General features: G+C 44.5%; 1 protein-coding gene across 1 annotated transcript in view; it reads left to right on the top strand.

Moving 5' to 3' along the window:
- Nucleotides 1-17,455, top strand: part of LOC124613858 (epithelial discoidin domain-containing receptor 1-like) — a 63,830-nt gene that overhangs the window by 22,246 nt on the left and 24,129 nt on the right. The window contains exons 2-6 of the mRNA XM_047142583.1: nucleotides 2,770-2,937; nucleotides 3,014-3,128; nucleotides 6,743-6,974; nucleotides 13,404-13,551; nucleotides 16,806-16,997. Of these exons, the coding sequence (XP_046998539.1) occupies nucleotides 2,862-2,937; nucleotides 3,014-3,128; nucleotides 6,743-6,974; nucleotides 13,404-13,551; nucleotides 16,806-16,997 (763 nt within the window). The 5' untranslated portion in view covers nucleotides 2,770-2,861. The remainder of the gene's footprint in view (nucleotides 1-2,769; nucleotides 2,938-3,013; nucleotides 3,129-6,742; nucleotides 6,975-13,403; nucleotides 13,552-16,805; nucleotides 16,998-17,455) is intronic.

The raw sequence follows: 17,455 nt of genomic DNA, 5'->3' as shown, positions 1-17,455 counted from the left end.
TCACCAATGTTGTCTGAACTAAGCAACAATGTGCAACTGAAGTTATCTTATTGTGTTAACCAATAGCAAGAGCATGGTCCTGAAGATTTCATCACTGTATCCGAAGGGCAGTTGTTTCGCTGCAAACAAGACCGCTTTACCACGTTTTTGTTTGGTCGCTTTCCTGTGTGGAGAGTGGCAGAGATATGGAATTATGTTTACCAATATCGTTTCCTGATGAGCTAGAGACTTGAAAGTTTCCACATAGCTCGGAACCAGATGACAAAGTGTTATTAATTCGGTTTGTTGTCTGGTTCGTCATGAAGGGTACTTTGTGTAGCAGTGATATTTCCACATTTTCGTTTTCCGGTTACGAATAGTTTGCGGGAAGAATGATTCGTGATAAGCCTCCACGCCAGCTCGAATCTCTCTAATTTTTACCTTCACTGTCTTTTCACGAGATATATGTCAATAGGAAGTAACATATCGGTTATGTCATATATCGCGAAACTGAAATAAACCTGAAATTGACCGCATGTATCTGTTGTAATCTCATCAAAGTGTTTGACATCGACTGAAAACTTTTACGCTCACTAGTGTAAAAGCATTTAATAATTACTTAAATAAAATAGAATTTTTAATATTTCTGATTTTTGAATCTGACTGAAAAGCGTAAAAGATTTTCTCCTAGACGCATATAGATTCAAAACACCTGGAGTTTTGAAAATTTCTGTTTGAGAATTTTCAACAAAACACTGGCAATAGATAGTAGTAACGAGGTGTACCATTGTTGCAACAATAAACAAGTAGTAGAACGGCGAGGAGATGAACAATTCATGCATCATTTATGTACTGGATGCATCTGAGTTTTTATTTTCAAATAATTCCACTATTTTCATAGTCATTGAAATACACAGTTACTAATTTTCAGCATGATATGTATGGATTTAGTAATCTCTTAGGGGCTAAGAGATAATATTTAATACTTTTTAGTCCAATTAAGAACTCGTTTTTGGTTAAATGACTAGCTGTTCCCCAGAGACTGTGCCCATGTATGCATTTGATACATATAATGCACACACATTCTCCTCCCCCTTCTCTGTGTACACTTCACCATCTCTTCATCTTTCTGTACACATCATGCTGCCACCTCTATCCATCTATCTCCTCCTCCCCATCTCTCTCTTCCTGATCTCCTCCTCTCCTGCGTCTTTGTCAATTTTATCGTCACCCTCAGACCACATCTTCCTCTCCTCTCCCTCTGTTCATATCATCCTATCCCTCCCTTCGTCTAGTCCAGTCTCACCCTCTCTGTCATTTACGTTCCCCCCTCTACGTACACCTCTTCCTCTTTCACATTGTTTCTGACCATCTCCTCCCCATCTCCCTATCCATCTTCTCCTCCTGCTCTCTCTGTTCCTCCTTCTTTCTATTGACTCTTTCTTTCTCTGTCCATCCCCTCCTACCCCATCCATCCCTATCCATCCCCAAGTACCCCTCTCTTTCTATCCATACCCTCCCCCCTGTCCTTCTGTCTGTTGAGGCCCTCCTCTGTCGATTATATCCTTCCCCCACCCAAGCCCATCTGCAAAACAGGTCGATACAGCAGGCTGATTCCACTCCCAGGACAGCCTACATAAACACAGGGGCATAAATACTAACTTTAGGCTGTGGTGCATAGGATGTTCTAGAAAGCAGCATGATAAAGTAGGCCAATACTACTCCAATGCAACAAGCCTGTCGAGCAGTGCTGCCTATATGTCAGGTGCTGGAAAACTGTTTCTTGCACTTGAAGTGTAAGGCAGGCCAATAGGTTTGCTGCACAACACACCTGTTGTGTGGGGGAGCCTATATGGCAGGGGCTGGAAAAAGAACATGTTTGTTTTCTGTATCTGTGTTCCTTTTGAAGCTAGGAGATTATAAATGCTGAAGTACTGATACCTGTCAAGGTTGCTATTTGTGTGTCAAATTTTGGTGAAATTGATCCAGGGGCTTAGGAGGAGATTCTGGAGACAGAAACATGCATGCACACATACCGCTTTATATATACATAAATTAAACATTATCGCCCCTTTTAGTCTGGTGCATATGAAAGTGTTAATTCGGTTTGAAACATTTAATGAGGTTACAACAGAGGCATGTGGTAAAGTTGAGATTTCTTTCACTTTCTCTTCATCTGATTTGACCAATATATAATCATTCACTCTTTGCACAAAAGATTCATGATTGGAACATAAAAAGGGGGAAATTTCAGTGGTACTCAAAGTACCCTTCGCCATGCAACAGACAAGAAAGCAAGTTGATATTGCATAGCCATCCAGTTCTGGGACACTTTGAAACTTTCAAGTCTCTGTCACATCAGGACGTTAGTTCAAACACAGCTTCAAAACTTGTACTGACCAGATCGAGAAGAATGTGACCTAATAAACACAGTCGAGCGGGATTAACCGAACGGTCTGAGGGGCGGCAGTCATGGACTATGAGGCTTGTCCTGGCGGACGTTCGAGTCTTCCCTCGGGCATGGTTGTGTGTGTTTGTCCCTATGCCTTATGATAATTTAGGTTAAGTAGTGTGTAAGCTTAGGGACTGATGACCTTAGCAGTTAAGTCCCATAAGACCTCAAAAAAAAAGATAAAAATACATATTGTATTCGAAAGGTAACAGAAACTCGAATAAAATTAGGTCGACTATTGCAGGAAATGAGTGTCAGAAGTAAGTTTAGGAGTACCACTGTTTTGACAGAACGGATGGCTCATAAGTCTTATTAACACTTATCTGCTTCCATTGCAGTGCACGACAGGTGAAGCAGTGGGTGTGTGTGTGGAGACGGCCCCGCCCCGCGACATGGCAGCCCGCCGCCGGCTCTGAGCAGGCAGGCAGGCATGAGCCGCAGGCGGCAGCCGGGCGTCCTGCTGCTGCTGACTGGCGCCGTGGCTGCGGCAGCCCTGCGTCACCAGGGTGAGTGGCTGGCTGCCTAGCCGGCAGGCGCGCGCCCGCTGTGCGTGAGACCGCTAGCGACGCTGTGTGCTTGCAGGGCCGCCGGCCAGCTGCCACGTGGCGCTCGGGATGGAGGAGGGCCGCATCCCGGACTCCGCAGTGTCCGCCAGCTCCTCGTACGAGCCCAAGTCTGTGGGGCCTCAGAACGCCAGGTGAGTCGCAGGCACGGCTGCCAGGTGTCCTGCGTTAGCCAGACATGTCTCTCTTTTGGTGGTCGTGTCCGCTCCCGTTAGGCGTTTTAGCCATGACGTTGAGAACGCAAAACCGAGATCACTTGCCAGCTAATGGCATAAGCACAAGGAATATAAGAAGGAATAAGGAGGTATACCATAAGCATATAGAGGGAGTCTGGGGTATTAGTACAGCTATTGTGCTGAAAGTGCATTGGTTCCTTTATCTGATGTTTCCCCCACAATCGTAACTGCGCCACTTAGTGGACTGTGCCTGTCAGTATAGATTACTGTTTTGCATCCAAGTGTCCGTACTCCAGTGCAACACGTGCTCTCTGGGGGAAAATAAACATTAATGGCTTGGTCGTGCGACACATAACTGGAGGTTACTAGTCAACAGAAAAACATACTACTCGTAATCACAATGGCTATAAGTCTGAAAGTAAATACTGATGTAATGTTCCGTACAGTGACCTCAGTCGTCAATAGAAGTATCTGCACCTTTAGCACTATCATTCTGCATATATTCAGTAACCAGCGCTGTTCTTATGTATTTGTTTGCCTCCGTAGGCCACACAATCTTAAAACGCGCTGTCTGTCAGTCTGTCTGCACCGGGTGGCCGAAGCAAAGTGGAATGTGCTGATCAGCTAATGTCAACATGCGTGCCCAAAACAAATGTGAACAGTTAATTTAAAATCACAGAATTTTTAGATTCTAGGCCATTATGTCAAAGTGGAAAGGATGTTCCCTTTCATAAACGCCCAATGGAATTAGCAACGCAATAAATTATAAACCGAAACAATGACCAGCCCTGGATCTACGATATTTCCGAACCGGGGCAAAAACTTCATACTGATGACCCCTCCTCTACCCGCCAATCCCCCCCCCCCTCCCGCCCCCTTCGAGTCTTTGAGATTGGACGTAAAAAAATTTAAAAACAGATTTTTCAAAACTATGTTCATTTTGTAGCGCACATATTTCTGACGAGCTTTATGTACAAAACATATATGTTCAAGGAAACATAAAACATGTTATTTGGTCTTAAGTGTGCCAAAGTGAAGTGTATTTCGTTCTGTGGAATTCAAACCTATAATCAGCAGAGTGGAAACTGAAATGTCTAGTGGTGTCTCTCCTGCTTCCAGTCAGCCGGTCTGACATCCTAGCCCCTTAAAAAACTCACAACGTATACTTGGTGGGATTATATGTGACCGGGGAAAGAGAACTCTTCAGAAAATTTGCACTCTCTATTGCTTGTTTGCTGGTAACTATCTTTTGTGTGTGACATAAAACTAAATATAGGAAACATTAAACCATTGAAGAAAACGACAAGCATGACAGCACGATGCACATTTCTTTAATTCCTAGTTCTCAGCTTAGTTTTCTCTCTAATCTTGCTACAGCTTTACACGGCGTACTTTCGTTTCGCTAGAGAATCTATTACCTTATCAAAGTTTGTCAAACGTTTTGCTGCATGGAAAATCAAAATGTCGTTTTCTAACCCTAAAAAAGCTGTTAATAACATAGTACTCAAGACTTGTGTGGTTTCTCGATTTGGTTCGTCTATCTTGTGTCTGTCTGCTAGATAAAACTAAATATGCCTTTCTAATATTGTAGCAACTGTGACACGCGCCAAATTAGTGAGACTGTTTTGGCACAAACGGTCATTCTTATCTACTTTGTTTACATAAATAGCACGACAGAATACAATTAACAAAGCACTAATATCAAATTCGTATTAGCCTACTACAGGCACAATGTTTTATGTTAGGAAATAGTTTCACATTTCCTTCATATGCTGCAGTTTCTCAAGCACGAGATCGAAAAGTAATTGTACGAAACTTTCATATATATTTGGAATATTCATTTTCTTCCATATAATTTGCGAGATATCCCCGTTTCTTGTCCTTGCTCGATCTAACATACAATATTGTCACCACTAATTCTGTACTATTTCTGCAACTCTCAAAACTTATTCTACAGTTCACTTCACTAACCCCGCCAGAATCACCGGTTCAGTTGTCGTGCATTTATTTTCCGGTTAGGCGGTATTATGTGTTCGTACAACTCATTTTCTGCGCCACTCCGAGAACAGAACTGCTGCTAATGTGGGACAGTACCACTGGCTCTTAGTAGTGCAGCAATCTAGCAAAAATTTTCTCTCAAAATTTCAGTTTCTTGGATACACAGAGAAGATAATATGTAATGTCTCTTACCTGTTATTCCCGTTAGTTGTTTATTTCCACTGTGGTAGCATGAATCTATGGATTTCGTTACTAATTATAACAACTCTTATCATTCGCACACCCAATCAACCACATAGACAAACAGCGATTGGAATTCACTCTTTCGAGTTTATTCGGGTCAGCTCGTACAGCCACTTCTCCTTTTGTCTGCAGGAAAGTTTTTTATTTCTACATGTGGCAGGGATTCCCCTAGCAGAAACGTAGCGTACACTATGCACGCATTCAAAAACCAACTTGCGACTCGATCAAAAATCAAATTACAAAGGATTCAGAAATGTTCAAACCAACAGCGATGCGTTTCAAAATCATATCTTATGAATAATCGATATACCAACCTGCGCTACGCTCCCTGAAATAGCCGTCCGGGGCAGGTATCCCGATTTGCACCCCCCCCCCCCCCCTCCTCTCAGTTCCCAGTTCCGGGGCCTGACGATGACAAATGTGATTCAAGAGTTGCACGGAATCATTTCCAAAAAAAATAACGTTCTTGATCAAGTGGGTTCATATGTGAAATGTTTATATTTGACCACAGATTGATGGTATTTCTTTCTACGTTTAAGGGAAATGACCAAAGTCATTCAATATTTTCTTTCTTTCCGTCCCAGAAGAATAGATATTTTCCTTAATGAAGATGTTTAAGTTTGTTTGTATTGTGACTAACTTAGGAAGACGACTGAGCATTTAAGGAGACTGAATGAGTTAGTTGCTATCATAACAGCCTAATTATGAGGCTGTTTAGTCATTGTTTTCCGGTGTAAGCACGATTAAGGTCGATCTCGCAAAATACTGGCAGTAACTTTATTATTAATAAGTGATTGAAAATATCCATCTGAGTCCCTATTTTTATTTAAAATAGGTAGTCCGACATTTAGGGCAAAATGCCCGGCTAAATATAACAGTAAGTCAGACTTTTCAGCTTTTCGCCTTGGCAATTCTCTCGTGGAATATTTTTGACTCTATCGACTCTACTGTAGAGTGTCTTTGCTTTGACTGACTTCCGTTTAGTATGCGAAGGGTCAGAAAGTTCCAGATATTGGAACACACAACCTTCCAGTGTCCAGTGGTGTGTCAACTATGTATGGGGGTAAGGAGCAGACAGTACATATCCCATGTGCTCAGAGGGATTTTACCACTTATGTCAAGAGATGTCGTCGTAATTTGCTCTTTTTTTCTCACGTGTTTCGTGCCGTAATGCCGCTATCACTCTTCACATTGCAATAAGTTTTCGTAGTTCATAGAGATACGTTAGTCTAAAGTTGTAACATGTAAATGAAATATCTTGTTGACCATGTACAGATGCTTAGCCTTCTTCCTGCCTGCCCACAAGTCACTTTAAAACTCGTTTGGCGCAGGATCCGTCAGGAGAAGAACGGCGGCGCGTGGTGCCCGAAGGCGCAGATCAGCAGCGAGGTGCAGGAGTTCCTCGAGGTGGACCTGGGCCGGCCGCACCTCATCACCGCCACCGAGACGCAGGGCCGCTTCGGCAACGGCCAGGGACAGGAGTACGCCGAGTCCTTCCACCTGCTCTACTGGAGGGACGCGCTGCAGCGCTGGGTCATCTACAGAGACTCCACTGGGCGCAAGGTACCGTCTGCAGCCTACTCGAAACAGCCACACTTTTATTGTCATTCCTGAAAACCTACAAGCTTACGTCGTTGCATGCTGTAGTGGCACCATATCGGCTGGAGTGCCAAGTTGTTGTGGAATTGACGTCTCGACAATGTAAGTTGTTCTAGTTGAGCTTGCGTGTGTTTGCAGCACTGACGTCCGGAAGGGGAGGTGAGAGGGGGCACTTCGCCCCCCAGGAATCTGGAATGCAGAAATTGTACTTATTACAGAATTCTCACACACTTCTAGAAGTGATTTCCCTTGACATCGCTGAATCTGTCGTTTAACCAATTCCAGCATTACGTGCCCAGTAAGACAGTACTGTGTCCTCCAGAAACTTACCAACTCATTTGTATAAAAATGGCGTTTATAGTGTCTTTCTCCGCCTCCGACTGCTCACTAGTCAAATTTCTACTAGGGTCGATCACTGGAGTGTGGCACGATACGAAGTTATAAGAATATGAAGTGTACCGAATTATATTGAATATGGTGATTCGTAAGGTGATATAAGCGTGGATTGAAAGTAAGTGAGGAACTTATTACTTGCTTTCAAAATAAATTAATTTCTGTTACAGTCACAACAGTTTCAGTTCAAGAGTTTCAATACTGTATTGAACTATATTACACAGTTTAGGGGATATTAATGTAATGAGAAGTTATGAACGAAACGCTTCGGAAATTTTGAGGAAAAGATGATCAACATTGAACAGCGCACGAATTATGAAAAATTGTACTTGCTCAGTACGATATTCGATTTAATGCACACCAAATTTCGTTGCAAGTATACGAGATTGACGTCAGCGCGAATTAAATTAATGGTTAAGACGATTACAAATTTGAGTACGAAATGAACTTTTTTTACATTAAAGTTGCTGTCTAATAAACAGTGATCTTAATTGCTCATACTTCTTCATAATCTACGAAGGTATCATGTTACGTATTAAATTTACTCGTAAACTTGCAGTCGGGCATATGAAAGGTCGAAAGATGGGCTTGTAACACGCGCACGGTCGCAACACTTAACCATACATTGTTCACTTGTACACAGCTGCTTCAAGCCCAACTAAACACATTCGAAGTGTCTTTACTAAATTTGCCATCTCCAAAAGAACATTTTATATATATCGAGGAAAGGAGTATTTGGTATATCAGAAATCAATAACAGTTTAGCCTTAAACACACAGAAGCCGATTGTTCACGGAGGGAAGGAATTGTACTTTTAAAGGTATCTCACCCAAAAATCATATTTCTTTTACGGATTATTTTTACGATCGCTTTGTGTGTGAGATGATATCCCAAACGAAGGCTTTAAAAGTGTGAAAACAATAGAACTTTGTCATGGTTTCATTTTACGTTTATTTTGACACCAGTCCTCCTCTTGTCATTGTTCTGTAGTTTTCCAATATTAAAAGAACACTAATTTTTGTGTGTGAAAATGCATGATTGGCATAATAATTATTTCTTTTCAGGCACCATGATTACACCCATAACCAGCTTAGGCCGTATTTTAAATACATTAACTACACTGCCAGAGAAAAAAATTAGTACCTGGGAAAACGGCGTTGATTTTGATCAAATGGTGGCACGTGCCACATGGGGCATAGTACATGAACTGACAATGGATCCAAAGTCGTCAGCCAACAGGTAGCGAAGTTGCATAGCTATCAAGGCGCCACGTGTGTCTTCCCTTCAATAAGGAATGTCTACAGCAAGAAAGTTCATTGTGGTGCAAGCGTGTGAAGTAACCCGGCAACCACTAAACGGAGATGCACACATGCTTCCTACAGCCAACTGACGAATTCTCGGTGGGACCACATCGTGACCTTCCGAGTGGGAGACAATCACCGCTCAAGTTAAGCGTGTTGCATCAGTTCCGCAATGGTGCTGGTATCCGATAGGGTGAACATCCGCACTGCCGTTGATGAGGTTCTAGGAATCCACGCAGCACAGACGCCCGCCGAGATTGTCGTACCGTAAGGCGGCAGTGGCAGAGGTCTTTTGAGCCCAAACGTGTCAACTCGAACTAAATTGGTTCAGATGGCTCTGAGCACTATGGGACTTAACAGCTGTGGTCATCAGTGCCCTAGACGTTAGATCTACTTAAACCTAACTAACCTAAGGACAACACACACATCCATGCCCGAGGCAGGATTCGAACCTGCGACCATAGCGGTCGTGTGGTTCCAGACTGAAGCACCTAGAACCGCTCGGCCACCCCGTCCGGCTCAATTCGAACTGTTGCGAACCGGTTACTAGCAGTGGGACTACGGACACACACACACCTCTAGCCCGTCTTTCACTCACGCCACAACATGGACGTGCACGGCTCTATCACTTGGCAGATGAGAGCAGATACTGCCTGGACTCGTGTTGGCCATCTGCGCGTATACGTAGGCCTGATGAGCGCTGTCTCGTAGAATACATTTGTCCAAGAGATTCCGGCCTCACACAAGGCCTTATGGTTTGTGGAACTGACGCTAAACGGCGCTCGGTAGGTCCTGAATTTTGCTAGATCCGTTCTTTTGCCGCCCTTGCAACGGTAAGGTGATGTTTTTTTCAACAGGATAATGCTCGTCCACACACTTCCCTCAAACCTCAACGCGCTCTGCAAGACGTACAGCAACTTCTCTGGCCAGCACTGTCTCCGGACTTGTCTCCAGTCGAACACGTGTTTCATGTGATGGGGCGAGAAGTGACTCGCGCGACTCGGCAGCCAACAACTCCTATAGAAGTACCTGAGCAGGTGGAGCAGGCGTGGCGTAATGTATCTCGCCGTCTGTGCGATTGACTGGATGCGAGAGTACGTGGCTGCATTGCTTCACGTGGATGCCACATCACGTACTACTATGGGTGTTTCAGCATGGTTCGATACCTGCTACTTGAGAACCGCTTGTGCTATTGTTCTTTAAATATAAACATTTCACGTACTTCAGTGTTGCAACGATAAATCTTAAAAATCTTAACCGAATAAGAAATTTCTAAAAGGGTGTACTAAATCTTTTCCCGGCAGCGTATATCGTAATTCCGCCTGTGGCATACAGATTTTCAAGCTATCTTTGTCCTGAGGAGACACAGCAATGGTTAGGTTGTACAGATAAACCAACGCAGGCAGCGGAATATTTCAGTATTACTTTAAAGTAATGCTATGCAGTAATTAACATCAGTAGATGATGTGGTTTGAAGAGCATAAGTAGTACGGAACGAAATACGTGGCATGCAGAGAATATTCTGTGCATTAATGGTTATATTCTAATGCTATTATATATTACGTGTCCCTCTGAAAGTCAGATCTGGGAGCAGTAGAGATCTGGAGAGATTGAATATGAATCTCTGACCGTTCATTCCACCTACCTGTCGTCTTCTAAAGTTGTGTCCCCAGCGCAGAAGACAGCTCGTAGGTCGTGGGATCTTCTTGTTGCGGAAGCTGCTACGCTGTCAGTTCGCAACTGTGGTTGTGCTTTTTGCGGGATGCCACTTGCCCAGGCTAGTCTCTGTGTCTACAGAGGGCAAGATCTGTAGCACTGGCAATGATGGTATGCGACGCTTCTCATTAATGTATCCTGTTTGGCTATTTTTAAAATATTCGCATATTTACACTGCCTTTTAAAACACTCGACATAGCTTTCTTAATTGTACGTATGGTAACTATCCCATCCAACTTCAGAAATATGATACACGTGTCCGGGTCTCCATTACGCACTAGACAGAGTGAGTATTACATGTTCACAAATAAGTTACGAACGATATGGAGTACAACATGTCCGGATCTGAATAACACCCGAACCAGAGTGACTATTACATATTTACATGTAAGTAAAGTACTGATATACGTGTGCGATCCTCCAGAACGCCTGTTGGGCCCCCCCGATCGCCCGATCAGAGTGACTAGCAGAGCCGAAGTACCGCGTCTCCCAGGCGCGCCAAAGCGAACCGAAGGTGTTCGAAGCACTTCAGTGGCAATATCGATAATCTTATGTTTCTCATACCTAGTGAAATGTAATAAACGATAATGATAGGCTCGTAGGGTAATCATGAGAGATTGTCATACTAAAAACTGGGTGAAATATAAATGGAAAGTATGCAAATAATTAATAAGAGAAGTTAGGCGTTTTGGCGTCTAGTACCCGAACGTGCCGACCAATCAGAAGCAAGTTCAGTACAATGGGCGGATTCTGCCAAGGGACTGGTACGTACTGTACCATCTGCTGCTTCTACCTCACTCCACTTTTGTACCATACGCTGCTTCACGTGTATCAAGCAGCATGAAGGCGAGCTTCTAGCAAAATAATATACTGTCGACCACAGCCAGGAAAATCACGCTATTCTGTAATTGTTTCTAAACTAAAATGTATATTTATTATTTGCTAGATAGAAACTCGTGTCGAGTTATTTTTAAGACTACTAACTCAGTTACGAAGACATTACTTTCCATCGATACATTGACCCAGAAGAGTTGCATAACATGTGTAATGCACAGCTCCATCAATAATTGCTATAAGCAGTTGATCCTCTGTGAATAAGACGTAAAATACACACATGAAAAAAGTTTTGCGTCACCCCCGTTCGCAGAACTCCTGAAGATAGACGTTGACTGTGGATATTGTATCACAGACACAGTCTTTTCGATTATTCATAGATGTCACTAAACCCGCCCAAAGATGTAAACAACGATGCATGAGCAGCGTCTATTACAAGGAGGGGGTCCGAGAGCCGATCAGTTCCAGTCATTCCACCAGGAAGGACGTACACGACAGGTGTTGTCTGTTGTTCAACCAAGCCTAGACGGCCAATACCGCCGTTCGATCGCGTACGCATTTTTACTTTGTGCCAGGAAGGGCTCTCAACAAGGGAAGTGAAGTGTCCAGGCGTCTAGGAGTGAAGCAAAGCGATGTTGTTCGGTCATGGGGAGATACAGAGACACAGGAACTGTCGATGACATGCCTCGCTCAGGCCGCCCCTAAGGACTACTACTGCAGTGGATGACCGATACCCACGGATTATGGCTCGGAGGAACCCTGACAGCAATGCCACCATGTTGAATAATGCTTTTCGTGCAGCCACAGGACGTCGTGTTATGGCTCAAACTCTGTGCAATAGGCTGCATGATGTGCAACTTCACTTCCTACGTCCATGGCGAGGTCCATCTTTGCAAGCACGACACCATGCAGCGCGGTACAGATGCGCCCAACTACATGCCGAATGGACCGCTCAGGATTGGCATCACGTTCTCTTCACCGATGAGTGTCCCACATCCCTTCAACCAGACAATCGTCGGAGACGTGTTTGGAGGCAACCCATTCAGGCTGAACGCGTTAGACACACTGTCGAGCAAGTGCAGCAAGGTCGAGGCTCCCAACTGATTTGGGTTGGCATTATGTGGGGCCTACGTACGCCGCTGGTGGTAAAGCAAGGCGCCGTAACGGCTGTACGATACGTGAATGCCATTCTCAGACCGATAGTGCAACAATATCGGCAGCATACTGTAGAGGCATGCTTCTTCATGGACGACAATTCGCACCCCCATCGTGCACATGTTGTGAACGACTTCCTTCAGGATAAGTACATCGCTCGACTAGAATGGCCAGCATGTTCTCCAGACTTCAGCCCTATCGAACATGCCTGGGATGGATTGAAAATGGACGACGTGACCAACCTACTACTCTTAGGGATGTACGCCGAATTTCCGTCGAGAAGTGGGACAATCTGGACCAGCAGTGCCAGTTATGGTTTGTATGCCACGACGAATACAGGCATGCATCAATGCAAGACGACATGCTACTGGGTATTATAGATCCTGGTGTCTACAGCAGTCTAGACGATCACTTCTGAAGGTCTCGCTGTATGGTGGTACAACATGCAATGCGTGATTTTCATGAGCAATAAAAAGGTCGGTAATGATGTTTATTTTAATCTCTATAACAATTTTGCTGTACAGGTTCCCGAACTCTCGGGACCGAGGTGATGCAAAACTTGTTTCGATGTGTGTGTATTGTCAGTCTTAGTTTTGGAAATAAAGAAAGTTTTATTTGTTGCTGCTGGTTCACATATAATCAGTTAGTCAGCAATTTGGATCTCGGTATTAGTCACAACAGGAGTGTGCGTAAAATGTAGTAAGTGTCCACTAAAGCTCACAGTTCTCACTATAGACGTAGCAACGCAAATACTGGATGGACAAAATATAAGTGGCGCGGAAAATACTTCGAACATAATTATGTAAGTGAGGTTGCCTATCTTAACATTCGTGAAGCATTTTCTGGGACAATTCTATTTTGCCCTTCTTTGCAAGACGGTAACATTTCTCCTCTTGATACATCCCCGTAAGGTATGAATTGTGGAGGATGGTTCAACATGTGCTGCGCACTAACCTTTCTGTCGAGTACAGTGGCGCCTGTTTCCCCGTTACAGCTGATGTCGGGCAACCGCAACACCTACCTGGCGGTGCGGCAGCAGCTGGAGCTGCCGTTCGTGGCGAGCCGCGTGCGCTTCATGCCCTACTCGCAGCACACCAGGACCGTCTGCATGCGGGTCGAGCTCTACGGCTGTCCCTGGACGCGTGAGTACACACCACTACTGTCTCTCTCTCCCGATACGTCGATATTACTCTGAAAAGCAAACAGTAATTTCCCAAAGCTCAATATACTCGAGAAACGACTTTGTCTGTGAAAGTATAGATGGAAAGTAAGAATTGGATTAAAGGATTCTCAAGGATGACATTCCTCTTTGCATTACGAAAAGGTGAAGTCACAAATTTCCATTTTGGGAACTCAATCCGATCATCATACAGAGCTTCTTTCATTTTTCTGTTTGTTGTATGTATGGCTCTCAGTTCGCTTTCCGTGAAAAGGCTACACAACAAATATTTTCAGAAATGATTACGTAACACTTACATGTTGACAAGTCCCTGTCTTTCAGAAATTCTATTCTTGATATAGCAGCATCTTACTCAGCTTGACAAAAAAAGTGAAGCACCCTTAATTTATCGCCAAATGTCAGGATAATTTTGTACACGTACGCACCTCTCTATGAGAGACAGAATTGTCACAGAGTTCTTTTTCAGTATGAGATTTTCACTCTGCAGCGGAGTGTGCGCTGATATGAAACTTCCTGGCAGATTAAAACTGTGTGCCCGACCGGGACTCGAACTCGGGACCTTTGCCTTTCGCGGGCAAGTGCTCTACCAACTGAGCTACCGAAGCACGACTCACGGTCGGTACTCACAGCTTTACTTCTGCCAGTATCTCGTCTCCTACCTTCCAAATTTTACAGAAGCTCTCCTACGAACCTTGCAGAACTAGCACTCCTGAAAGAAGGGATATAGCGGAGACATGGCTTAGCCACAGCCTGGGGGATGTTTGCAGAATGAGATTTTCACTCTGCAGCGGAGTGTGCGCTGATATGAAACTTCCTGGTAGATTAAAACTGTGTGCCCGACCGAGACTCGAACTCGGGACCTTTGCCTGGTAGAGCACTTGCCCGCAAAAGGCAAAGGTCCCGAGTTCGAGTCTCGGTCGGGCACACAGTTTTAATCTGCCAGGAAGTTTCTTTTTCAGTGTTGTTACCAGGTCTGGTGGGGCATATAAGGGGCGTAGTGAGATGTTGAGAGGTCGCTCTGAATGCGACGGAGATGCCGCCTATAGTGTGAGACGAAGATACCGCGAAAAGAGGGAGTTTGAAAGGGATCATTGTCGTCGCCAAGGTTCGCATTGTCGTCGCCAAAGTTCCGGTCCGCCACGTCCTGCCAACGCAAGGGGAATCACGACATCATGCACGAAGGACATCGACACCCCTTCACATCGGCGCCAACCATCCGAGAGGAAGTAATGTACTCCCAGCAACACTCTCTGTCATCCCGCACCATTAGTCTAAGATTAGTAGCAGCCAGACTAGAGAATTACCGTCCAATTCGTAGGTTGCCTTTAACACCACACCACTCCAGCGTTTTGGGTGGCGGATCAAAGAGGAAGCACGTACTGCTGATGAATATCGCCGAATTGTTTTGTGTGGTGAATTGCAGTTCTGGCCTACACTGCCGTCAGTGTTTGGCAGCCATCGGGTTTGACACAGGTGGTAGCAATTGAAAGAACTGTTGACTGCACAACGGTACATCACGGACATCCGGCGCCTTCATGCATTATCTCTTCTGACAGTATCATCTTACTCTTATCAAAACACTATTCATTCCGTTCAGCTGCTGTTCCAAGTCTTTTGCCGCCTGTGAATTACAATGCCACTGGCAAACTTCAAAGTTTTTGTTTCTTCTCCCTGAACTTCAGTTCCCTTTCCAAGTTTCTCCTTCGTTTCCTTCACTGCTTGTTCAACGCACAAAGCAACATCGATGCTAAGCTACAACTCTGTCTCAGTCCTTTCTCAACCACTGCTTTCCTTTCATATCGTCTACCTTTTACAGTTCTAAATGGGTTTGTACAAGTCGCAAATAATATTTCGCTCTGGGCATTGTATCGCCGCTACCTTCAAAATTTCGAAGAGTACATTCCAGACAAAAGTGTCAAAAGCTGCATCTAGCCCTACGAATGCTATAAGCATAGAATTTTCTTTCTTTAATTTGTATTCTAAGATAAGTGGTAGGACTTATAGCTTCATACAATCTTCTGGTCAGTAGACCAGGAGCGAATTAGATTGAACTTAGTCACAATTACCTGCTCGTTCATTCTGCTGGTAGCGTTTTTTCGTTAACCTGACTTAGATTCTGCTACTGACATCCTATAATCTTAAACTAGTATGGTCTTTCAGATGCAAGTTTTACGTATAAGAAAGACCTAAAAAACCTCGATTGTTTTCTTCTTATGCCTAAACATATGGGGAAATGAATTCTAGTGATACACCTATGCAAATATTTTTCAGTGAAAATTCAGCAAGATTTTGGACCAAAGCCGGTAAAGTCCTGTACAGTTTTCATCCAGATGCAGGGTGGCAGTTATTGAACTGTAGGGAATAAAATTGTCATAACTTATGAACGGTTTGCGTTAGGACGTTCCAACTGCACGGTTGGCCGCGGTGCGTGGTGGAAATTAGTATGCGTAGTGTGGTTTGGTTTAGCGAGAGCGCCGACATTCATTTGGATGCCAAATGTAACTCCATCCTATGTCCGCAGTTGTATATTTGGATGAGTTCATCAATAAGCAAAACTGGCGTATTTTGGGGACTCGCAATCTCTATTTCGCCATCGAAAAGCATCTTCACCCTCAACGGGTGACTATGTGGTGTGCAATGTCCAGTCACACCTTTATGGCATGGTGACTACCGAACGGTACGTGAAGACTCTGGAAGACGATTTCATCCCCATTACCCGGTGACCCGGGTTTCGACAAGATGTTATTCATACAGGACATAGCTGGACCCTATCGAAGTAGGGGAGTGTTTGATGTTTTGGAGAAACACTTAGGGGACCTCTTTCTGGCTCTGGGGTACCCAGAGGCCACTGCCATGGGCCTCGATTGGTCGCCATATTCTGCGGATCTGAACACATGCAACTTCTTTTTGTGGAGCAATATGAAAGACAGGGTGTACAGCATTAACCCCTAAATCACTGCTGAGCCGGAAACAGCCATTCACGAGGTCAACGCCAGCATCTTCAGCGGGGCATGTAGAATTTCGCTATTCGTCTGCGCCACATCGTCGCCACTGATGACAGGCATACCGAACATGTCATAACCTAAATCCAGATACATGTAGTGACTTTTAAATTTGAATAAACTGTGTGCACTCCGTAGTTTGTAATTTACGCTTGTGTAGTTCAATAATTGCCAGCCTGAACTTCGCCAGCATGAGCCGCCTGTGATTTCGCAGAGGGCATCTTCAGCTACGTGACTCCGAAGGGCGACCGCTGGTCGGACGGGCAGCAGCTGGAGGACCTGAGCTACGACGGCGTCAGGGACGGCCGCTTCGTGGCCGCCGGCCTGGGGCAGCTCGTCGACGGCCGCATCGCTCCCGCCAACCCCGAGGACGACGGCGCCGGCAGAGGCCTCGCCTGGAGGCCCGGTAAGTAACCCCAGGGTGACTTACATGTACTGTACTGTTGTAGCTGAGATTGTACGGTAGACAACTTTCAGACTCCACTAAACATGGGCTCTAAAATGCATTACTGGGTAGTTCTGAGGGCTGTTCATCTTCGATATTGTGAATTACATGCCCTCTACTGACGAAGTGATCGTAGCCGCTAAGGCATGCATTTTAGAGCCCATGTTTACTGGGCACTTTTCTTCCTTTTTTCCGCACTAACCTCTGAAAGTTGTCTACCCTACAATCTTAGCAACAAGAGTACCAGTACGTGTGTTCCACTATCAGAGGTATCAGAACGGTATTCGTTTGTTACTTTCGACTCTTTCTTTTCCAGTAGAGGGACTCTCATCCGAAATTGGTGCCCTTATCCTTCTCCACCATCCTAGAAAGTTTGTTACATCATCATGGAACCACCCTTTATATACATACATTTACAA

The sequence above is a fragment of the Schistocerca americana genome, chromosome 4, assembly GCF_021461395.2.
Source record: "Schistocerca americana isolate TAMUIC-IGC-003095 chromosome 4, iqSchAmer2.1, whole genome shotgun sequence".
NCBI classification, from domain to species: Eukaryota; Metazoa; Arthropoda; class Insecta; order Orthoptera; family Acrididae; genus Schistocerca; species Schistocerca americana.
This window is presented reverse-complemented; position numbering and strand designations above follow the sequence as displayed.